At 41.5% G+C, this 20,188-nt stretch overlaps 1 protein-coding gene across 3 annotated transcripts in view; it reads left to right on the top strand.

Moving 5' to 3' along the window:
• Positions 1-20,188, top strand: part of RTTN (rotatin) — a 324,013-nt gene that overhangs the window by 220,665 nt on the left and 83,160 nt on the right. For all 3 annotated transcript variants that reach the window (XM_075314609.1, XM_075314608.1, XM_075314610.1), the window contains exons 33-35: positions 442-519; positions 17,299-17,488; positions 18,457-18,539. In XM_075314609.1, coding sequence (XP_075170724.1) covers positions 442-519; positions 17,299-17,488; positions 18,457-18,539 — 351 coding nt within the window. The remainder of the gene's footprint in view (positions 1-441; positions 520-17,298; positions 17,489-18,456; positions 18,540-20,188) is intronic.

The raw sequence follows: 20,188 nt of genomic DNA, 5'->3' as shown, positions 1-20,188 counted from the left end.
CAGCCACTCCTTCCCATCAGGCTCCTGTTTCTCCTCATAGATAAAGAGAAGGACACTCAACCTGTCCTGCTATGATATTGATGCATTTCGTTCTTAATAATGTGACTGCAGTCACTATAAAAATCCTAATTTTTGCCCCCTAGACAAGAGGACCATAAATAAATAATTAAAAGTAGTTATCAATTTATGTATAATAATGTATTTTTTTCATTTATACATTTTCTGTTTCCCCAGATAACCCCTCTAAGTTGTTGATGTGTATCGTTGAAATACTCAGATGCAGACATTCAGCAGTGTTGTGACGTTTCAAATGTGTGATGTTCTAAATTATTGAGCACTGAAATTATAGAAACTATTTTTCACCTTCTGTTTGCAGCCTGTAATTGCCATGAACGTCTACTAGATGGCAATATTGAGATCTCATTGTTTCTCTGTTTCCAGGCAGCATTTATTCTGCAGAACATGCTTGTTATCCAAATGTCAGAAAATGCAGAAGATGCTACGGAATCAACTTTTCAGGTTAGTAGCATTTTGTGTACATAACTATTTGTTAGAAAGAAAACAAAGGTAATTATTGTCCACTTCACCACCTGAATAAAAATCCCAATAATTTGCAATGCAGCGATCTATAGAATTATGTGGAGACACATTTTCCATTGCCCCCATAGTAACTTGCATTCTATCTTGACAGTTTTAACAGAAAAAAAAATACATTCAATAACTCAATGTTAAACCGTGCACCTAGGGAAAAGCCATAACTACCTTCAGGCAGCTAGCATGCTGCATTTTCAGATAAACTCTGAAAAGTATGATGCACAGAGGGCTTAAGGAATATCTTCAAAAAGTACATTTTTTTTTTTGTTTTTTTTTTCTTAAAGGATTAAAAAATGGTTAAACTGTTAATTACTGTGGTCTTATGTGGCTCTGTAATTACAATGATTAAATAATGAACTATAGGATTTATCAGTATATGTTCGGTGTTACTTTTATTGCTGGCACCCCCATCAGTCACAAGCACTCTACCATTGAGTCGCCAGGCACATCCTTTACCTATGCTTCTCAGAACATTCATGTATATAAGAAATGCCAATGTGTAAGCTCACCAGTATAGATCCACAATAAACCAATAATACATAATTTGGTAGAAAACCCCCCGCTGGAGTTTATATTAGTAAAGCATTTATGTCCTTAATCATCTTAAGCCTTCAGTTTCATGAAACTACTTAAATATCCCACATACCGTTAAAGGGGAAGTTTGGGGCTTCTATGTTGATGCCTCTCCTTAGAATAGCACATCAATTTCAAAATGGTAGGAGTGTGACGCTCAACACTACCACCAGTTATTCTCGGTGCTGGCAGCACCAAGATGTGAACAGTTGCTGAGCTGCACAGCATAGTTCTGTCATCTATATATTGGCCGCAGCCGGAGACTATTCAAGTGAATAGGGAGAGAATCTACAGTAACCCTCGTTTACAGCTGACAGAGCTTTGGTCTTCCACTCCACTCTGCAACTGATCACACCAGGATGCTACCAGAAACACTTCATTGGCTGGCGCTGCCAGCCGCTACACCCACACCGATCTGCTATTGATGTCTATCCTAAGAATAGACCATCAGTGTAGAAATAGTGGATGACACCTTTAACCCCTTAACGACCGCGGGCCGTAAAATTATGTCCTAGCGGTCATAACGTTACTGCCCGCGGTCTGCCGGCGGCAGCATGCTACGATCGGCGCACATCTCAGCTGATTTTCACAGCTGAGATGTGTGCCTGCTAGGCACGAGCAGAATCGTTATCTGCTCGTGCCGTTTAACCTTTTAAATGGCGCTGTCAATATGTGACAGCGCCATTATAAGCGCGATCGCGGTAAACTTTTACTTACCTCCCGATACCGGAAGTCACGTGACGCGATCACGTGACTTCCGGTAGTTGTCATGGTTGCACAGGGTAATGTGATGACTCCTGTACTACACATGAATTGCTTTCACTTTCGCTGTGCCCGCGGCCCAGTGAAAAAGAAAGTGAGCGTATCTGCTGTTTACAGCTATGTAGCTGTGATCAGCAGATAGTGCAGAGCGATCGGACTGCTGATCGCAATAGCCCCCTAGGGGGACTAGTAAAATAAAAAAAAAGTTAAAAAAGTTTTTTTTAAAAAATTAAAAAAAACCTAAAAGTTCAAATCACCACCCATTCGCCCCATTGAAAATTAAAGGGTTAAAAAAATAAAAAATATACACACATTTGTTATCTCCGCGTTCAGAAATGCCCGATCTATCAAAATATCAAATCAATTAATCTGATCAATATACGGCATAGCGGCAAAAAAATTCCAAACGCCAAAATGACGTTTTTTGTCGCCACAACTTTTGCGCAAAATGCAATAAGAAGCGATCAAAACGTAGCATCTGCGTAAAAATGGTACCGCTAAAAACGTCAGCTCGAGACACAAAAAATAAGCCGTCACTGAGCCATAAATCCCGAAAAATGAGAACGCTACGGGTCACGGAATATGGCGTAAAACGTGCGCCACTTTTTTCGGACAAACCTCCGATTTTTTTTTAACTCCTTATATAAAAGTAAACCTATACATGTTTGGTGTCTACGAACTCGCACTGACCTGAGGCATCACACTAACACATCAGCTTGCCATATTACATCAGATTACCATATAGTGAACACAGTGAATAAAATATCTCAAAAACAATTGTGCTATCGCACTTTTTTTACAATTTTTCTGCATTTGGTATTTTTTTGACGTTTTCCAGTACACTATATGGTAAAACTTATGGTTTCATTTAAAAGTACAGCTCATTCTGCAAAAAATGAGCCCTCACATGACCATATTGACTGAAAAATAAAAAAGTTACGTCTCTCAGAAAAAGACTGGCGAAAAAAAAAAACCGGAAAGCGAAAAATCGGCTGGTTGTGAAGGGGTTAAAGAGTAAGGCTATGTGCGCACACTGCATTTTTTTGACGCTGCGTTTTTGTGCGTTTTTGGTCGCTAAAAACTCACAAAAACGCACCTGCGTCGAAAAAACGCGGCAAAAAAGGCACGCGTTTTGCCGCGTTTTTTTGCTGCGTTTTGCCTCGTTTTTGCTCACTGCGTCTTTATGCGTTTTTTATCAGTGAACAAAAAAAAAGGTCTGATGTCATTTCCTTCTTCAATGTGTTCTTCATTCTCCACTAGTGTATGCAGAAGAGCAGACAGCTGCAGAACTACAAGGCTCAGCATACTCCATCCAATAGTGTATGCAGGAGAGCAGACAGCAGCTGCAGAACTACAAGGCTCAGCATGCTCCATCCAGGACTGTATGCTTGAGGGAGAGTCAGGGGGAGCAGACCTACAAGGCTCAGCATCCTCCATCCAATAGTGTATGCAGGAGAGCAGACAGCAGCTGTCGAACTACAAGGCTCAGCATCCTCCTTCCAGGACTGTATGCAGGATTTCTTTGCCCCCCCAAACAAAAAAAATGACGTGGGCTTCGCCATATTTTTGTATGCTAGCCGGGTACAGCAGGCAGGTACGGGCTGCCCCCAACCCCCAGCTGCCTATTTGTACCCGGCTGGGAACCAAAAATATAGGGAAGCCCTTTTTTTTTAAATTATTTCATGAATTTCATGAAATAATTTAAAAAAAAAAATGACGTGAGCTTCGCCCAATTTTTGAGTCCAGCCGGGTACAACTAGGCAGCTTGGGGATTGGAATCCACAGTGCAGGGTGCCCATGCTCTCTGGGCACCCCCGCTGTGATTTGCAGTCCCGCAGCCACCCCAGAAAATGGCGCTTTCATAGAAGCGCCATCTTCTGGCGCTGTATCCAACTCTTCCAGCTGCCCTGATGCCGGGTGGCTCGCCGGGTAATAATGGGGTTAGGGCTAGCTTGTATAGCTGGCCCTAAGCCCGAAATTTATGGTGTCACGCCAATATTAGACCTGGCCACCATGAATTTCTAGTAAAGATAAAAAAAAAACACAACACACAGAAAAATATTTTTATTAGAAATAAAACACAACACAATTAGTGACTCTATCTTTATTGAAATAAAGAACCCCCCCTCCGCAGTAATCCTGGGTCAGGGTCCCGCGCCGTCCAATCCGGATCCAATATCATCTGATCGGTTTGCTGGAAGGCAAAGCGATCAGATGATGTGTCAGGATCAAGTGCCTGAATCCCATCACACATCAGCTGATTGTATAAAAGCCGTTTATACAATCAGCAGATGCATCGGTGCAAAAAAAAATAAAAAAAATAATACTCACTTATGTGCTGATTACCGGCAGCTCATGCAGCGATGGGGCGGGAGTCTGATCCCGTCCGATCGCTGCAGCAGCTGCCGGTAATCAGGGATGAAGTCTCCTGACGCATCCGCTGATACCGGCCAGGCGCCCGCGTCACCGCGATACTTACGATCACCTGATGCATCAGGTGACTGCATCAGGTGATCCATCGCCAGGTCCTGCATCCATCGGAGGTTTCCCGGCCGTCTGCACACAGCCGGAGCGGGGGTGGCGATACCGTGAGAGGAGATGGGAGCGGGCATGGCACCGGGAGGCTGCAGACAGGTGAGTATAACTTTTTTTTTTTTTTTTTTTCTACTGTTAACTTTTGTTTTTGCAGCCGCTTCCACCTCCCGCCCAGACATGGCGCCGCACGGCAGCATACATGCCCAGGACGGGAGGTGGAAGCGGCGGTGACGGTACCGGGAGGATTCACGCTTCTGTATATACTGACAGAAGGAATCCTCTTCCTGTACACACGTCACTTTACTACCCACCTCCTGCGTTTATAGCTGCGTTTTTGGTCTTAGAAACGCACCAAAACGCAGCTATTTGCGTTTCTCATTGCGTCTTTCAACATCCCATTGAACTCAATGGATGAAAAGCGCAGTGAAAAACGCGGGAATAATTGACATGCTGCGTTTTTGTGGTACCACAAAAACGCAGCTGAAAAAAAACAGATGTGTGCGGACAGCAAAAATGAAAACTCATAGACTTTGCTGGGGAAGCAAAGTCATGCAGTTTTGAGGCCAAAAACGCACCCGAAAAACGCCGCGAAAAACGCACTGTGCGCACATAGCCTCACAGTCCTTTTCATTTTTTTTTAATAAATTAATAGTACACATTAAAATAAGGAACTCTGTAATATATCTTATCAGAAAAATTTGCTTCTTTCTTGGAAAGGACTGAATTTTCATCCTCAAAATTCTCAGTTCCCAGGTAAAATCTGTTTTCAGTGAAGATAGACTTTTGTATTACGGAGATAAAAGATGGCATTTGATACTGATCAGATTGTTTGTTGATGGGAGGAAGGAGTTATGCATCTAGCTCCTCTCTGTCTTCTCTCCCCCCTACATAGAATCTTAGCAGTAGCAAATCTTAACTCCTACCTCATCCCCAATCTTACCACAGTCTTCCTCCCAAAGCAATCCACAATCTATCTCCTCCCTACATCTTTGACCTAGTCTCCTGGTACTTACCTGCACGTAACCTTCGATCCTCACAAGATCTCCTTCTCTACTCCCCTCTCATCTCCTCTTCCCACCATCGCATCCAAGATTTTTCCCGTGCCTCCACCATACTCTGGAATGCTCTCCCACAACACATCAGACTCTCGCCTACCTTGACAAGCTTCAAAAGGAACCTGAAGACCCACCTCTTCCGACAAGTCTACAACTTGCCATAACCCTCAGTCGGATATAGTGCCGCACAATCAGTTCTGCCCTAACCTACTGTATCCTCACCTATCCCTTGTAGACTGTGAGCCCTCGCGGGCAGGGACCTCTATCCTCCTGTACCAGTCTGTGCCTTGTATTGTTTACGATTATTGTACTTGTCCCTATTATGTATACCCCTTTCATGTGTAAAGCGCCATGGAATCGATGGCGCTATAATAATAAATAATAATAATAATGTAACAATCTGTCTTCACTGAATAGATTTTTACCCCTGAATTGAGAATTTTGAAAATCAGTCCTGGTGGAAACAGAAGATTTATTAGATTTTTCACAGCTTCTTATTTTTATGTGTACTATTGATTTATGAAATTAAGTTAAAACAAGGGTTAATCTTTAGGTTTTCTGTTAAGAAGCAAATATACAAAGGTGTCAATAGCCTTTCAACTGGTTGTCCTCTGACCAACATTCATGGCATGGGAGCAGGTCATTGGGACTTTGTGATATTTTGTACCAAATGACAATAGTGGCAACTCTACTCCTATCCACTACCTGGTTGGCCAATTTAGGCAGACTGTCCACTCTACCTTTTCGATGGGCCAAACTGAATAAAGTCAGTAACTCTTCTCATTTCCAAATGATACAGAGGACGTGTTTAACTTTTATTCTATTGCAAATCTCTGCATGATTTTTATTTATTTTTGTACAAAATACATTATTCTGTAGCCTAAAAGTGTTTGCCTGTCCACATCCAAACAGTCAGCACCGTTAATAAGGAGCGCCTCTGTCAGAGACTATTCTTTCTGTTAAGCTTCAATTACACAGATCTAGTGATTCAGTGTTTGTCTTTTAGCAGTCATGCACAAAAACTGCTTATGTTGATATTTCTCTTAATAACTATGCAAACTTCCAGCTTTTTCGGTTTCGTGATTTACATTTTCTTGCAATAGAGATCGCTTAGTCTGCATTTGTAGTCCACGCAAAGTAGCAGAACTTGTGTTATCTAATTCTTAATTATATTGCTAACGTTATTTTTGGCAGCACTCAGTAGGGCAGAACAGAAATGAAAAGGAATTTAAAGCAGGCCTAACATTTCTGATTGTTAATATGTTCAAATGCTCTTCACGATTATAACACAAGCCTATAGAAATATTGACAGCCGAAATAAACAGACTTGTTCAGATAGATTAGTAGAGGTTGATGACATATACTTATAAAGTGTGAGTGCGCATATATATATACTGTGTATGTATGTATGTGTATATATATATATATATATATATATCTATCTATCTATCTATCTATATATATATATATATATATATATATATATATATATATATATATATATATATATATATATATATATATATATATATATATATATATATATATATTATTCTCTAAACTACTGACATGTCTCCAAATTTCCAAGCAATACATTTCGTATATATTTTCTGAAAATGAGAAATGGTCAAAATAACAAAAAAAAATGCATTGCTTTTAGACCTCAAATAATGCAAAGAAAACAAGTTCATAATAATTTAGAAACAACAATAGTAATGTTTTAACTCCGGAAGAGTTCAGAAATAAATCTTTTGTGTAATAACCATGATTTTTAATCACAGCTTTCATGCGTCTTGGCATGCTTTCCACCAGTCTCTCACACTGCTTTTGGGTAACCTTATGCCACTCCTGGTGCAAAAATATAAGCAGTTCTTCTTTGTTTGATGGCTTGTGACTATCCATCTTCTTATTGATTACATTCCAGAGGTTTTCAATGGGGTTCAGGTCTGGAGATTGGGCTGGCCATGACAGGAGTTTGATGTGATGGTCCTTGATCCACACATTGATGGACCTAGCTATGTGGCATGGCGCATTGTCCTGCTGGAAAACCCAGTCCTCAGAGTTGGGGAACATTGCCTGAGCAGAAGGAAGCAACTGTTTTTCCAGCATTACCTTGTATGCAGCTTGATTCATACGTCCGTCGCAAAGTTTAATCTGCCCAATTCCAGCCTTGCAGAAGCATACTCAGATCATGACCAATCCTCCACCAAATTTCACAGTGAGTGCAAGACACTGTGGCTTGTACGCCTCTCCAGGTCTCCATCTAACCATTAGATGACCAGGTGTTGGGCAAAACTGAAAATTAGACTTGTCAAAGAAGATTACCTTACTCCAGTTCTCTATTGTCCAATCCTTATGGTCTTTTCCAAACCTCAGCCTGGCTCTATTTGCTTCTCATTGATGAAAGGCTTTTTTCTAGCTTTACATGACTTGAGCCCTGCCTCTAGGTGCCTGCTACGAACTGTTTTTGCCGTGCACTTCACCCCAGCTGCCATTTGCCATTCCTTGTGTAGATCACTTGATGTCATCCTGCGGTTGCTGAGTGACATTCTAATAAGATGACGGTCATCCCAGTCAGTGGAGAGTCGCTTTCACCCTCTGCCGGCCTGTAGCTTCATTGTCCTCAATGTCTGCTGCTTGACCTTGTTGTAATGGATTGTCATCTTACGAATTTTAAGGATTGAGGCAACATGACGCTCACTGTATCTTTCTTTTAGTAAAGCCAGAATTGAACCCATCTTTTCCTCACTCAAGACATTTCTTTTCAACTCCTTTGACATGGCTAAAAGTTATTTGTTCATTCCTATTACTTTTGGGTATTACTAGCATTTAAGTTTTGGGAGATAAATGTTGTCCCATTCTTGTCTGATGTAGGGTTCTAGCTTTTCAAAAGCCCTTGGTCTCCTTAGCTGGTTTTTCTGTTTCATAAAGTGCCTAATATCTTTTATTGGTGAAAAGTCTGGACTGCAGACAGCGATTTCATCCCTGGAACTCTTCTTCTGTGAAACCATGCTGTTACGTTGCATGTTGTCTCATAGAAGGGTTAATTTATCTCCCTTCACTCAATCCAGCACTCAACCTCTGTTATAAGCTATCAAGTGAGCATAAATCACATCCCGATACCCAACACGCTGCAACTACTAATCAAACACATGGGGTCATAAGCCTCCAAAACATACTACTGTCTGACAATCAAACAGGTCACACACACTCTGTAAAGCTATGGAATCTTTAGAGCATACAAAGTTTAAAGCTTTAAGTTTGATCATTATAATAAAAAATACAGTGCTTACAATTAAAACGTGTAAGAGATAAAATTGACACCCAAGTACGCAAATAGTTATTAAATAAAAAGGAGAAAATAACAAATACCTAAACTTTACAATCTAAAATGGTCTTCTATTTTCTTGGGGGAAGAGAAAAATTAAATATGGAACACCCCCCCTCCCCACATGTGTATATAATTGTTTGGGAATATAAATAATAGATATACACATATATAAAAATGTGTAATAAATAGTTAGTGAATAATCCTGTATATACGAGATGAATGACTGGTATATGTCAAAAGGAGGGATGTAGACATGTGCAAAGGGTGAAAAGTAAAGCATGGTAAGTTCGCCTTCCGTAAAAAAGCATGGATGACATGCACCGCAAGGAAACGGGGACAACTGCATCGCTTTCTTTGTGTAGAGATGGGAGACTTAAACCATTGTTACTTCACTGCTCCTGTCATACAGTTTTCCTACAGTTATATACCGTATTTTTCACTTTATAAGACACACTGAATTATAAGACGCATCCCAAATTTAGAGAGAAAAGGGGGGAGGGGAACGATATGGGGTCTGTTTTATAATCCGGTGGTGTCTTACTGGGGAGGGAGGGCTGCAACAGTGGTGTAGCGGGGGTCGCAGGAGGCAGGGGCAGTGTTGAAGTATGGCAATGCTGCATGTGGTGCAGAGGGGGGCTCAGATGCTCACTGCGGGTGGTGGTGACTGCTCTGTCCTGGAGCTGCGGGCCCTGCTCTGTCCTGGGTCTTTGGGCGCTGGTCTGTCCTGGAGCTGCGGGGTCTGCTCTGTGCTGGTGCTAGCTGCGGCTAGTGAGGCACGGGCCATTCTGAATGTCAGTTGTGCGGGCTTCAAACAAATGACGGTCGGAGTCGGCACATGCACAAATTGAGTTATTAGCTCAACGACAAGCCGAGATCTCATCTGCGCACGCGCCACCTTCAGGCACCATTTTCCTCAAGTCCGCTGCTGGGACATCAATGGGCCGGAGTCTGCGCGTGCGCAGATGAGAGCTTGAGCCGAGAGCTCCATCTGTGCACGCGCTGACTTTGGGCGCCATTATTTGAAGCCCTCACCTCCAACGTCTTCAGAATGGCCCATGCCACACCACACACTGCACAGAGCAGTGGCGCTCACCACACAGAGTGGCGTCGCACAAAGTAGCGCAGGCCGCCGCACAAAGCCGCACAAAGCAGCGCCCACAGCCCCAGCACAGAGCAGTGCCCACAGCACAGCATCGCCACTGCCTCCTGTGACTCCTTTCCACCACCCCCCGATAAGTTACATTCTGATTTTAAGACTCACCCCTCATTTTCCTCCCATATTTTTGGGAGTAAAAGTGCATTTTATAATCCAAAAAAATTTGTGGATTTCCATCACAGATGATGTATGTGGTTTAACGCTGACTGTCTGTCTTACATATGCAAGGCCTTCCCTGTACTAGACATTGTTTGGATGGGAGCATATATTGTTTTAGAACTGAGCGTGCCTTTCAAGATGTGTAAGCTGTCCGTGCCATAGGCGCACTAATGCAACTCCATGCCATCTGAGATGCAGGCTTATGAATTATGTGCTTAAAAGCTGGCTGCTCCCTCTTCTTTTGAGTCTGCAGGTCCCAAAATCCATGGTTTCCATCCATAATTCCAAATTTATATTCTTCTGATCACAGAGCAGTTTTCAATTTTCCCTCAGTCCATAAATGAGCTCTGGCCCAGAGAAGATGGCAGAGTTTCTGGATTGTGTTGATATATGGCTTCTTTTTTGCATGATTGAGCTTTAACTAATTTGCGGGTTGTGTTCACAAACTGTGTTCAGACAATAATTTCTGGAAACATTCCTGATGCCATTTAGCGATGTGTACGACCAAATCATGGCTGTTTTTCATGCAGTGCCCTGAGTGCCCATGGAGCATTAGAATCCAATATTGACAGTCGGCTTTGTTCCTTATGTACATGTACCGCCCCCCTGCCAGCGGCCGAGCTGCTCGGATCCGGAGCCGCGGTGACTCGAGGGGTCTACGGACCCAGGGGTTCGCGCGGACACTCGAGTTTCAAAAAGGGGAGGATGTACAGGGGAGTTAGAAGTTCGTGACGCCACCCACGGTGCGTGGTAAGGTGACATACCACCGCTGCAGTTGGGGTGAGGGGGAGCCCAGTGGCGATGGTATGGCAGTAAGGTGTTTAACCCCTCTGTGGGTAGGGGGTTTGTGCCCCGGGGCCCGGTGTTGGTGGTGAAGGAGTGGGGGTGCCGTTAGGAAAAGGAAGGTGTAACACCTGCCTGGATCATCAGACTCAGATGGGATGTAATGGACAGGCTAGAGGGAAGCCACTCACCAAGCAGGACCCCCAGAACCCTGAAACCCTTTAATTCCTATACAGGGATTTGGAATTACACAGGGCCCTGAAGATCACTACCTGTGGAAGGCTGCAGTCCGATGAGAGTAGTCGTCAGGCAGGGTCAAACCACGAATAGCATAACAGGGACAGAATCGGCAGACAAGGACGTAATCAGAAAACGTAGCAGAGGTCAAATCCGGATCGGGCAGCGAGGTACAAAAACAGTAGGCAGAAGGGTAGTCAGAAAACACGCAGAAGTCAGCACACAGGAATCACTAAAGAGAAATCAGAACTATCTCTGGCAGAGGTCAGCAGAGAGGAGGGGAACTAAGAAGGGTGTGGTGTCTTCCCATTGGCTGTAGCTGAACGCTGGCAACTTCAGCTGGAAGACACACACCACCCACAGTCAGCCAGTGGTACTGCAGATCCCAAGATAACCCAGCCCAGTGAATGATCGGAGCCTGCGCCCACCGGTGCCGCTGGCATCGACTCCTCTCCCATCACCAGCACCATCCACAGCAGGAACATGGCGTCACCTGGCGATCGGAGCAGAAGTCGCTAGAGCGGACTCCGGTGGTGACGTAACAGAAGGTTTTCTGCGTACTCAGTCAGTCCAAGAATACTGACACCGACACCTTGTAAACCAGAATTCTGAGCACCGCTGCAGCAAGGAGGGAGCACGCTGGGTCCGTGTCCTTGGTGTTGCTTGTTAGCCTGTGACATTTTTCTTGGCACCTTGTTCACTGTTTGGACCCTGTAGTGTGGAACTAGTCGGGTCCCGCTCACCCGTATGGCTAATGGAGTGAGCGTGCTCTCAGGGTTCACGCTCGGGATTTCTGTGGACTGTGTCAGGGAAAGTCCTATCCCATCAGTGCGCTAGTAACTTGATTTTTGAGCTGGTGAGGGATGAATCTTGCAGGATTCACCCCCTTCTGGTAAATTACCATGACGCTTGAAGCTACTTCCCCTGGCCTAGGGTCCGCGTACCCCGTCGTGCCCTGGCCCCTGCCCGGAGATAGCTCAAGGCCGCCGACGGCCCTTCTCGGTAATCCGTGCCCCTTGACACGATCCCCTGTGATTGGGGTTCCAGCTCCTACCAGGTCCAGACCAATGTCTGCCACCTAGTACTCAAGGAGCCCAGTTCCTAACCTTTGACCTCTCCTCTTGAGAGTCACCACACAACTTTCTTCTTACTCCTCTTTAACTTGTCCCTTTTCCCTACCATCCCCCATATGGGCGGCCCTACTCCCTTCAGGCCCCCCAATTGTTTGTCTGGTGGGTGCTGTGCAAAGTGTTCCTAGGATTTTGACTGGCTAAGCTGTTGGCAACACCAAAGGACCAGGACCCGTAACCAAGGAGGAGTGGATACTGTGCTGAAGGATTGCACAATACCCTGTGACGACCTGATAGGCCAGGGCGTCACATACATACCGTAAATTTCTCCAGAATCTCTGAATCTCCTGATATTATGTACTGTAGATGGTGGAAAATTCAAAGTCTTTGCAATTTAACATTTAGGGACATTTTCTTTCCCAGCTTTCATTAACCCTGTCCCAACTTTTTTGAAGTGTGTTTCTGCCATCAATTTCTAATTGCAGGGTTAAGGATTCAATATAAGCAGCACTCTTTGGAGCGTTGTGAATCATCACTAGAGGTGGGGAAGAGGATGGTATTTGAGGGGGAAGAACACTATAATGTGACGTCTTCTCATATAGATTAGTATCAAACTGTTTTTAAATATAACTAAATAAAAAAATCTGACTCGCACCTCAAAATAGAATAAAGCAAGTGTGAACAGGTGCAAGCTGCTATTACTGAATAATACTCATGCTAACAAAAGAATACAGCAGCACTCTAAGTGCCAAATTGTATGCAAATATTAAATGTATGAAATTGGAACTGCCTTACTGCTATATAGTAAATATATTTAAAAAATTAATGTAAATAAATTGGGAGCCCACCAGCCGCATCGGGGCATACCTTTCTTTGATGGGACCCTAACCTAATATTTGCATAGAATATCCAAATGTGGATGTAATAGCTAGTTAGCGGAATTTTGATCCCAAGAAATAATTAAAGGGAACTCCTAAATAATACATTGTACCTACAAAAATATGTAGCCTATATACCCAAATAAGAATAAACAAAAATGTATCTTAGTTAAAAGAAAAAAAAATTAAATACAGGCCTCATATGAAGCCCACGAGAAACGCTGATCTGGGCTACAGATCTACATACAAGTACGCATAGTGACATGGGTGAGCATCATACTAGACTTACATTGCTGCTGATTGTACTGTGCATTTAACTATTAGGGTTACCAGCCTTTGATATATTGTGTCTTCAGAAATCACCTTATTCAAAGTTAGAATTATGCATATACCCAGGTTAATTATCCATTTTTTGATAGAATCTTTAAGCAATCTTTCATTAATGGCCACTATATAGACACTTTTTTGGTGCAACATTATATCACTGTCCATCTTTGAGCTCTCACCATTAACCATTTTGTTAAAGTAAAAAATTACATAAAACCAAAAGTATTTGCATATCAAATTTTACATAATTTGCAATAAACCTTTTTTGTTTTTTTTCATTTGTGTATGAAAATAAACATTATCCAAATTTAAATATAAACAATAACCCCAAATATAAAAAGATATACTTTATTCTTTATATTTAAAATGTACCCATAGAAAAAACAAACCACACATTACATGACAAAATGACATACGTAGACTGGTATTATACCATCAATCCCCAAGGTATGCAATTAACCCGTCAGATGGTTATAGCGGAATACCGCCTTAATTTGTTGGTACCCCCGCTTTAGGTAGGCTATCACTAATGTATGCCCTATATCTCTCCTAAACCTTAAATATCTTAACCAAGCTAAACATACAAGGTAGATAATAGGAGGAAAAAATGAAAGAGGAAAGATATGAGGGATCATTGGTATACAAGTAACTGATCAATATTAACATGCACTTCCAGGGACTAAATATACACATACAGGAACAATTATACCTTGATGAAATTATTATGTCCCCTTTTTAGATCCAATAATATAATCCCTTGAAGTGTTAATTCACATATACGAAATGTTCACTTAGTTACTAGAGATCCACAAACTTAAGATGGTCAAGGTTAGTAAAAGTCAAAATTATCGGCAAAACTGCTCTAATTGCCTTTTAAAAAAGACCAGCAACATACTCGTCCTTTTTGTCTGATTTGGATATCCTTAGGATCCTCCACCTTATTTGTTAGATGTTAGAAGGGTTAGAGACATACTCATGCAACTCCAGCTATCCTCAAAGTAACCAACATCGTGTGGATTCAGCCATCCTACACTGGATATCCTTTAAATCTTCCACCTCATTGGATATCCTCAAGATCTTCTGCCTGTACTATTAAAGTTAGTAGGGTCAGAGACACATGCATGCGGCTCCAGCTACCCTCAAACATAACCAACTTCATGCGGAATCAATTATCCCAGCTTGGATATCCTTTAAATCTTCCGCTTTGACTAACCTCCCCCACCCCCTGTCTTAAAAAGGCATAGGGGTTCCTCAGGAGGCTTTATTAGCAGATGCCATCTATGGGTATATTAGATGTCAGTTCCTCATAAATGGATAATGGATATAAGGGGGAGAGTATAAAGAGAAGTGCCATCAATATTCAAGCCCTCAGATTCATATTAGGGCTGTTCCCATATGCTAAAACGGTTGTATGAACTAAGATACACAATCCCCCAATATATTATTGTGCACTCAGACACTGCATGAAAATAATTAAATGCAGTAGCGTACCCAAATCACCTTATAACGAACATCCGGGTAAGCTACTGCACTACTTGGCCATTTTAGGTTTGTGGATCTCTATTAACTGACTGAACATTTTGTATATGTGAATTAATACATCAAGGGATTTTATATATTATATCTAAAAGAAGGACATATATCTTTATATATTTGGGGTTATTGTTTATAATTAAATTTGAATTGAAAGGGCCCCATTACTATAATTACAGTATATTAGTCACTTTTCATATATTCTCCTATCCTAATATTTGTCAAACATGACTCTCCCAGGCTAAAAGCCTATACATTTAAAGGGCAAGTAGAGGCCATCACTAGTTAAAAACAGCTAAATCGCTCTTACATGTGACCTTCTTTTCGATGCGAGTGTGATCATTGAAAAATTGGACACACTCGGACCAATCTTAGGCAGATGTCAGGGGTTTTTTTTCCCCACACCACTCGTCAACTTACCTCCAGGAACCGGATGACACTTGGCGATTCAAATCTATGAATCCATGAAAATCGGACCCCACTCGGATGTCATCCAGGACCCTTTTTTTGGATGTCATCTGAATCCAGTCTGATTTTCACGGTCTAATTAGAATAGAAAAGATAAAGAAACTTTTAGGTATTTTTTTTATTCTCCACCTCCAAGAAAAAGCATCCAACTTTGAACTCAGTGGCCACATGTAGCCAGAGGGCCGTCTATTGGAGACTCCTGTCCTATATGAATGTATACATGGTTTAGTCTCCGCTTTGGGGGTGACAGTCTGATTAAAGCTGGTAGTATTTTTATTTGGAAATTTCACAAAAAAAATTCTTATGCTCTTTTCTTAATAGTTCTGTTTATTGAAAACTCCACGGCCAAGTTGTAAAATTGCTGCAAAATACACTCACGATCTGAAATACATGTGTACCTCCATGCTGCAGGCCACCATACTGGTCTTGATTACTGCAACTGACTGTCTTTCATTCACTGAACGCTCCCCTCTGCAATCTATACTGAATGCAACAGGCAGCCTTATATTTCTGTCTACATGCTGCAGTGATGCCTAATACTCTGTGCCACTGCATTGCTTACCATTTGCAATAAGCATTGCCCTACATCTCCAACATTTGTCTGATAATTATATAAAGGCAACATTAACTATGATCTGAACCTCCATCTCCGGTCTCCCAAAATGTCTCTCAAGCTGCATCAGTTCCCTGGAATGCACTACCCCAATCTAGTTAACTCTGAATATACATTATTTTAAGCTTATTTTAAAGGGAATCCATCACCAGGTTTTTGCTAGTTAATCTAACATCAGCATAATGTAGAGACGGAACCTAATTCCAGCGATGTGTGATTTACTGAGCTGCTTGCTGTCATTTTTGTAAAATCACAGTTTTATCTGCTGCAGATCTATGAGCTATTCGAATGCTGAGCTCCATATAACCTCACCCACACTAATGATTGTCAGTTCTCTGCCCATGTACAGAGTACATAGTAAGATGCCAATCGGTGTTAGAGGAGGGGTTATTCAGAACTCATGAATATGCTGGACTACCTGGCAGCAGGTTTACTAGTTCTCTAATGATAATCTCCTGCTGATAAAACAGTGATTTTATCCAAACTATATTAAGCAGCCCAGTAAGGGACACATTGCTGGAATTGGGGTCTCTGTCTCTATATCATATTGCAGAAAGCAATAGAGAGGGGTGTTCAATTGCCGCGCCAACAGATCACTCGTTCAGAAGATCAGATCAATGTCACTTTATTTTCATACAGGTCTACGCATTTCAGGAGTTTCAGGGTGCTTTCCCGCCGGTTTTTTCGTAGGAGGGATGGTCCTATGACGTCACTTTGACTACTTATTGTATGTTTGGTCTCAGTGAGACAGATTTGATGTTATTTCTAACCTGACGGTCCTGAGGAAGGGGCAGGTGCTCCTGAAACGCGTAGACCTGTATGAAAATAAAGTGACATTGATCTGATCTTCTGAACGAGTGATCTGTTGGCGCGGCAATTGAACACCCCTCCCTATTGCTTTCTGTTTTCTGCCATTGGGTGGCTGCAGCCGTGGATCGATCTGTACATGCAAATATAGTAGTTGTGACTCTCACAACTACATTTGGTGAGTAAGATTACTAGCCCCCCCTCAACCCCACACTTATTTGGGTAAGACCCTATTTGCGCTTGTTTTTCCACAGCTTTTTCTTTTATCTATATCATATTGCTCTTGGATTAGTTGTCAAAAACTTAGTGACAAATTTACTTTAAAAAAACTCACATGTTCACTAATCAATGTTCCATAAGCATATATTGTAACCTGCAAATATAAATAGTATATTTTTGTCCTGTTTTTCAATCCAGGGCCCGAGCATGCAGGATGAAGAGTCAGGAACATGTTTAATAGGAAAACCTGCAATTAAAGCTCTTTTGAGAGACTACCACTTCTACGAGCACGTGGGCCATATGGCCAAGAACTGCTACCTCGGACGTTTTACTTTTGGCTTAGACAATTCAATGGAGGCATGTAATAAAACTCAAGGAGATATGAATTGTAAGTATTGTTAACCTTTCATTAAATGGTTATTTCGCTTTGATTTTAAAGGTTGAGAAATGAAACCATCTAAAGACATATAAACTTGTAACCTTTCGAAAGCACAGTAGTCTTTTCAAAGTGCTATTGACTTAAAAGCCAGAGGAAAGGGACACTAAATGGGACGTTCTACATCATGCATCTAACATGAAGGGCTCTCTTTGTACTTTGCTTGGGGGAATATTCACTAGCTTATAGAGAAATATCCGGTCAGAATGATCTGATAGATACAAGTGAAAATATTCCATTAGTGAAGCCTCTGATCTTGGACCACCACTGATTTCCAGAATAAAATGGCTCTGTAGGGTGTTTATATCCTGTCGTGCCCGCAGTGCAAACATGTTCTGGAAATCAGAGGCAGTTTGAGATCAAAAGACTTTGCCAGTGTGATCGTCTCACATGTATTAATTACATGTATCAAGATTAGGCTTTGTAGATTTAGCAAGCTGGAAAAATCCTCCGCTTATACTGCTCACATATAGTCCCAACATATAGTGTTCAGCGGTACAGTTGTACATGCTGCCTGTTGACTTTCACTATAAATAATTTATCGATCTCTTTCTATTGCAAAGTGGAATTGATTACACTCTTAATACCATATGTATGCCAAAGTGACATTATTGGGCAAATGGTGGGTCCAATATAAGCTCTGAATACATTCCTGAGATTTCCTGTTCTGTACAGCGGACATACACCACAAATCCAACTTATTTTGCTCTCATTTCTCCCTTTTAAGCTAAGTTCAATCCAAACATACATTCCGCCTAAAAAATAAGAAAGGCTGCCCATAGGTATGAGTTAGCGCAACTTCTTGATGTTTCGTATGAAGCAGCTCTTCAATTATTAATATGAGCCCGGAGGTGGCAGCATTGAATTTGTAGCTGTAAACTCTGCATTTCAGTGTGATGTCAATATGATCTACATTTCAGGCTCTGAAGATTCGCTGTATGTATGGAATAGTGCTCCCAATGTTTTCAGCACATCTGGGTCAGAATCCACATTGAGCACAATAGTAAGTCATCTTTCCAGTGTAAATAATATTTATTTTCAGTTTTTCCTTTTGGAAACATTTTTTTGCATTGAAATAGTAACTAAATTAAACCAGACAAGTTATACACGCTGCCCAAACCACATGTAGTAAGTATCATACTGGCTGTATGATGTCAGCCATGTACAGCTAGTGAAATAAGTATTGCACATCACCAATTTTTTTAAAAAAGAATATTTTGAAAGGTGCTATTGAAATGAATTTCTCACCAGATGTCGCGAACAACCGATCCAATCCACACCGGCAAAGAAATGAAACCATAGATGCCGATAAATTATGTGTATGTCACAGAAAAAGTTTATGGAAATATATTTAATACTTTGTACAAAAGCCTTTGTTGGCTATGACAGCTTCAACATGCTTCCTGTACAGAGAAACTAGTCTCCTGCATTGCTCAGGTGGGATTTTGGGCCATTCTTCCACACTAACACTCTTCAAAACCTGAAGGTTCCTGGTATCCTTCTATGAACACTGAGATTTAGTTTCTTCGATAAATTTTCTGTTGGAATCAGGTTAGGTGATTGACTCGGCACTTCTAGCACCTTTATTTTCTTTCTCTGAAACCAATTGAGAGTTTTCTTGGCTGTGCGTTTGTCTTGCTGAAATGTCCACCTTCATTTCATCTTCATCATCCTGGTAGATGGCAGCAGATTTTTTATTAGGAATGTCTCAGGACATTTGTCTGTTTATGCTTCCTTCAATGATATAAAGTTTGCTGGTGGCGTATGCGGAAAAACAGCCCCACACCTCCAAACTTCAGTGTTGGTATAGTGTTTTGAGGTGTTATGCAGTGTCTTTGGGCCTCCAAACATTGTGTGTATTATAGCATCCAAATAGTTCAACTTTGGTCTCATCTGACCAGACTATATTCTGCCACCATTTGAAAAGCTTATCCAAATATTGTTGAGCAAACTTTAAATGTGCTTGAACCTGCTTTTTGTTCAGCAATGGAGTCTTATGTGGTGAGTGTGCATACAAGAAGGTTGAGTATTTTACTTATTGATTTCTTTGAAACAATTGTATCTGCTGATTCCAGATCTTTCTGTAGCTCTGCACAGGTGGTTATAGGCTCTTCGACAATTTTACTGATAATTCTTTTCACTTCTCTGTCTGACGTCTTGTGGGGAACACCTAGTTGTGGCCGGTTTATGGTGAAATTATAGTCTTTCCACCTCCTGTATTATGGCCCTAACAGTGCTCACTGGGCCCTTCAGTAGTTTAGAGGTTATTCTGTAACCAATTGCAATTATGTATTGCAATAATAAAGTGGTAATAGTCTTGAGAAAGTTCACTGGTTTTACCCATTATAAGATGTTTCTTGTATGGCTCCATGGTAATGAGACACCTTTTTATAGACCATCAGTTGAACCAGCTGATGTTATTTTTCACTAAGTAGCAGGATTGCTTTCTAATTACTGCTAGATTTTAGCTGGTGTCATAACTTGCCATGGCTTTTTGCACCTTACTTTCTTGATGTGTTCAATACTTTTTGCCTGTGTCATTTCTCATAATTACACATAACTTACTTTATCGACAGCTATGGTTTAATTTCCTTAGCTATGTGGATTGGATGAGTTGTTACCAACATCTGGTGAGACATTCATGTTAATAGC

Source organism: Anomaloglossus baeobatrachus, chromosome 6 (genome assembly GCF_048569485.1).
Source record: "Anomaloglossus baeobatrachus isolate aAnoBae1 chromosome 6, aAnoBae1.hap1, whole genome shotgun sequence".
In the NCBI taxonomy this organism is placed as follows: domain Eukaryota; kingdom Metazoa; phylum Chordata; class Amphibia; order Anura; family Aromobatidae; genus Anomaloglossus; species Anomaloglossus baeobatrachus.
This window is presented reverse-complemented; position numbering and strand designations above follow the sequence as displayed.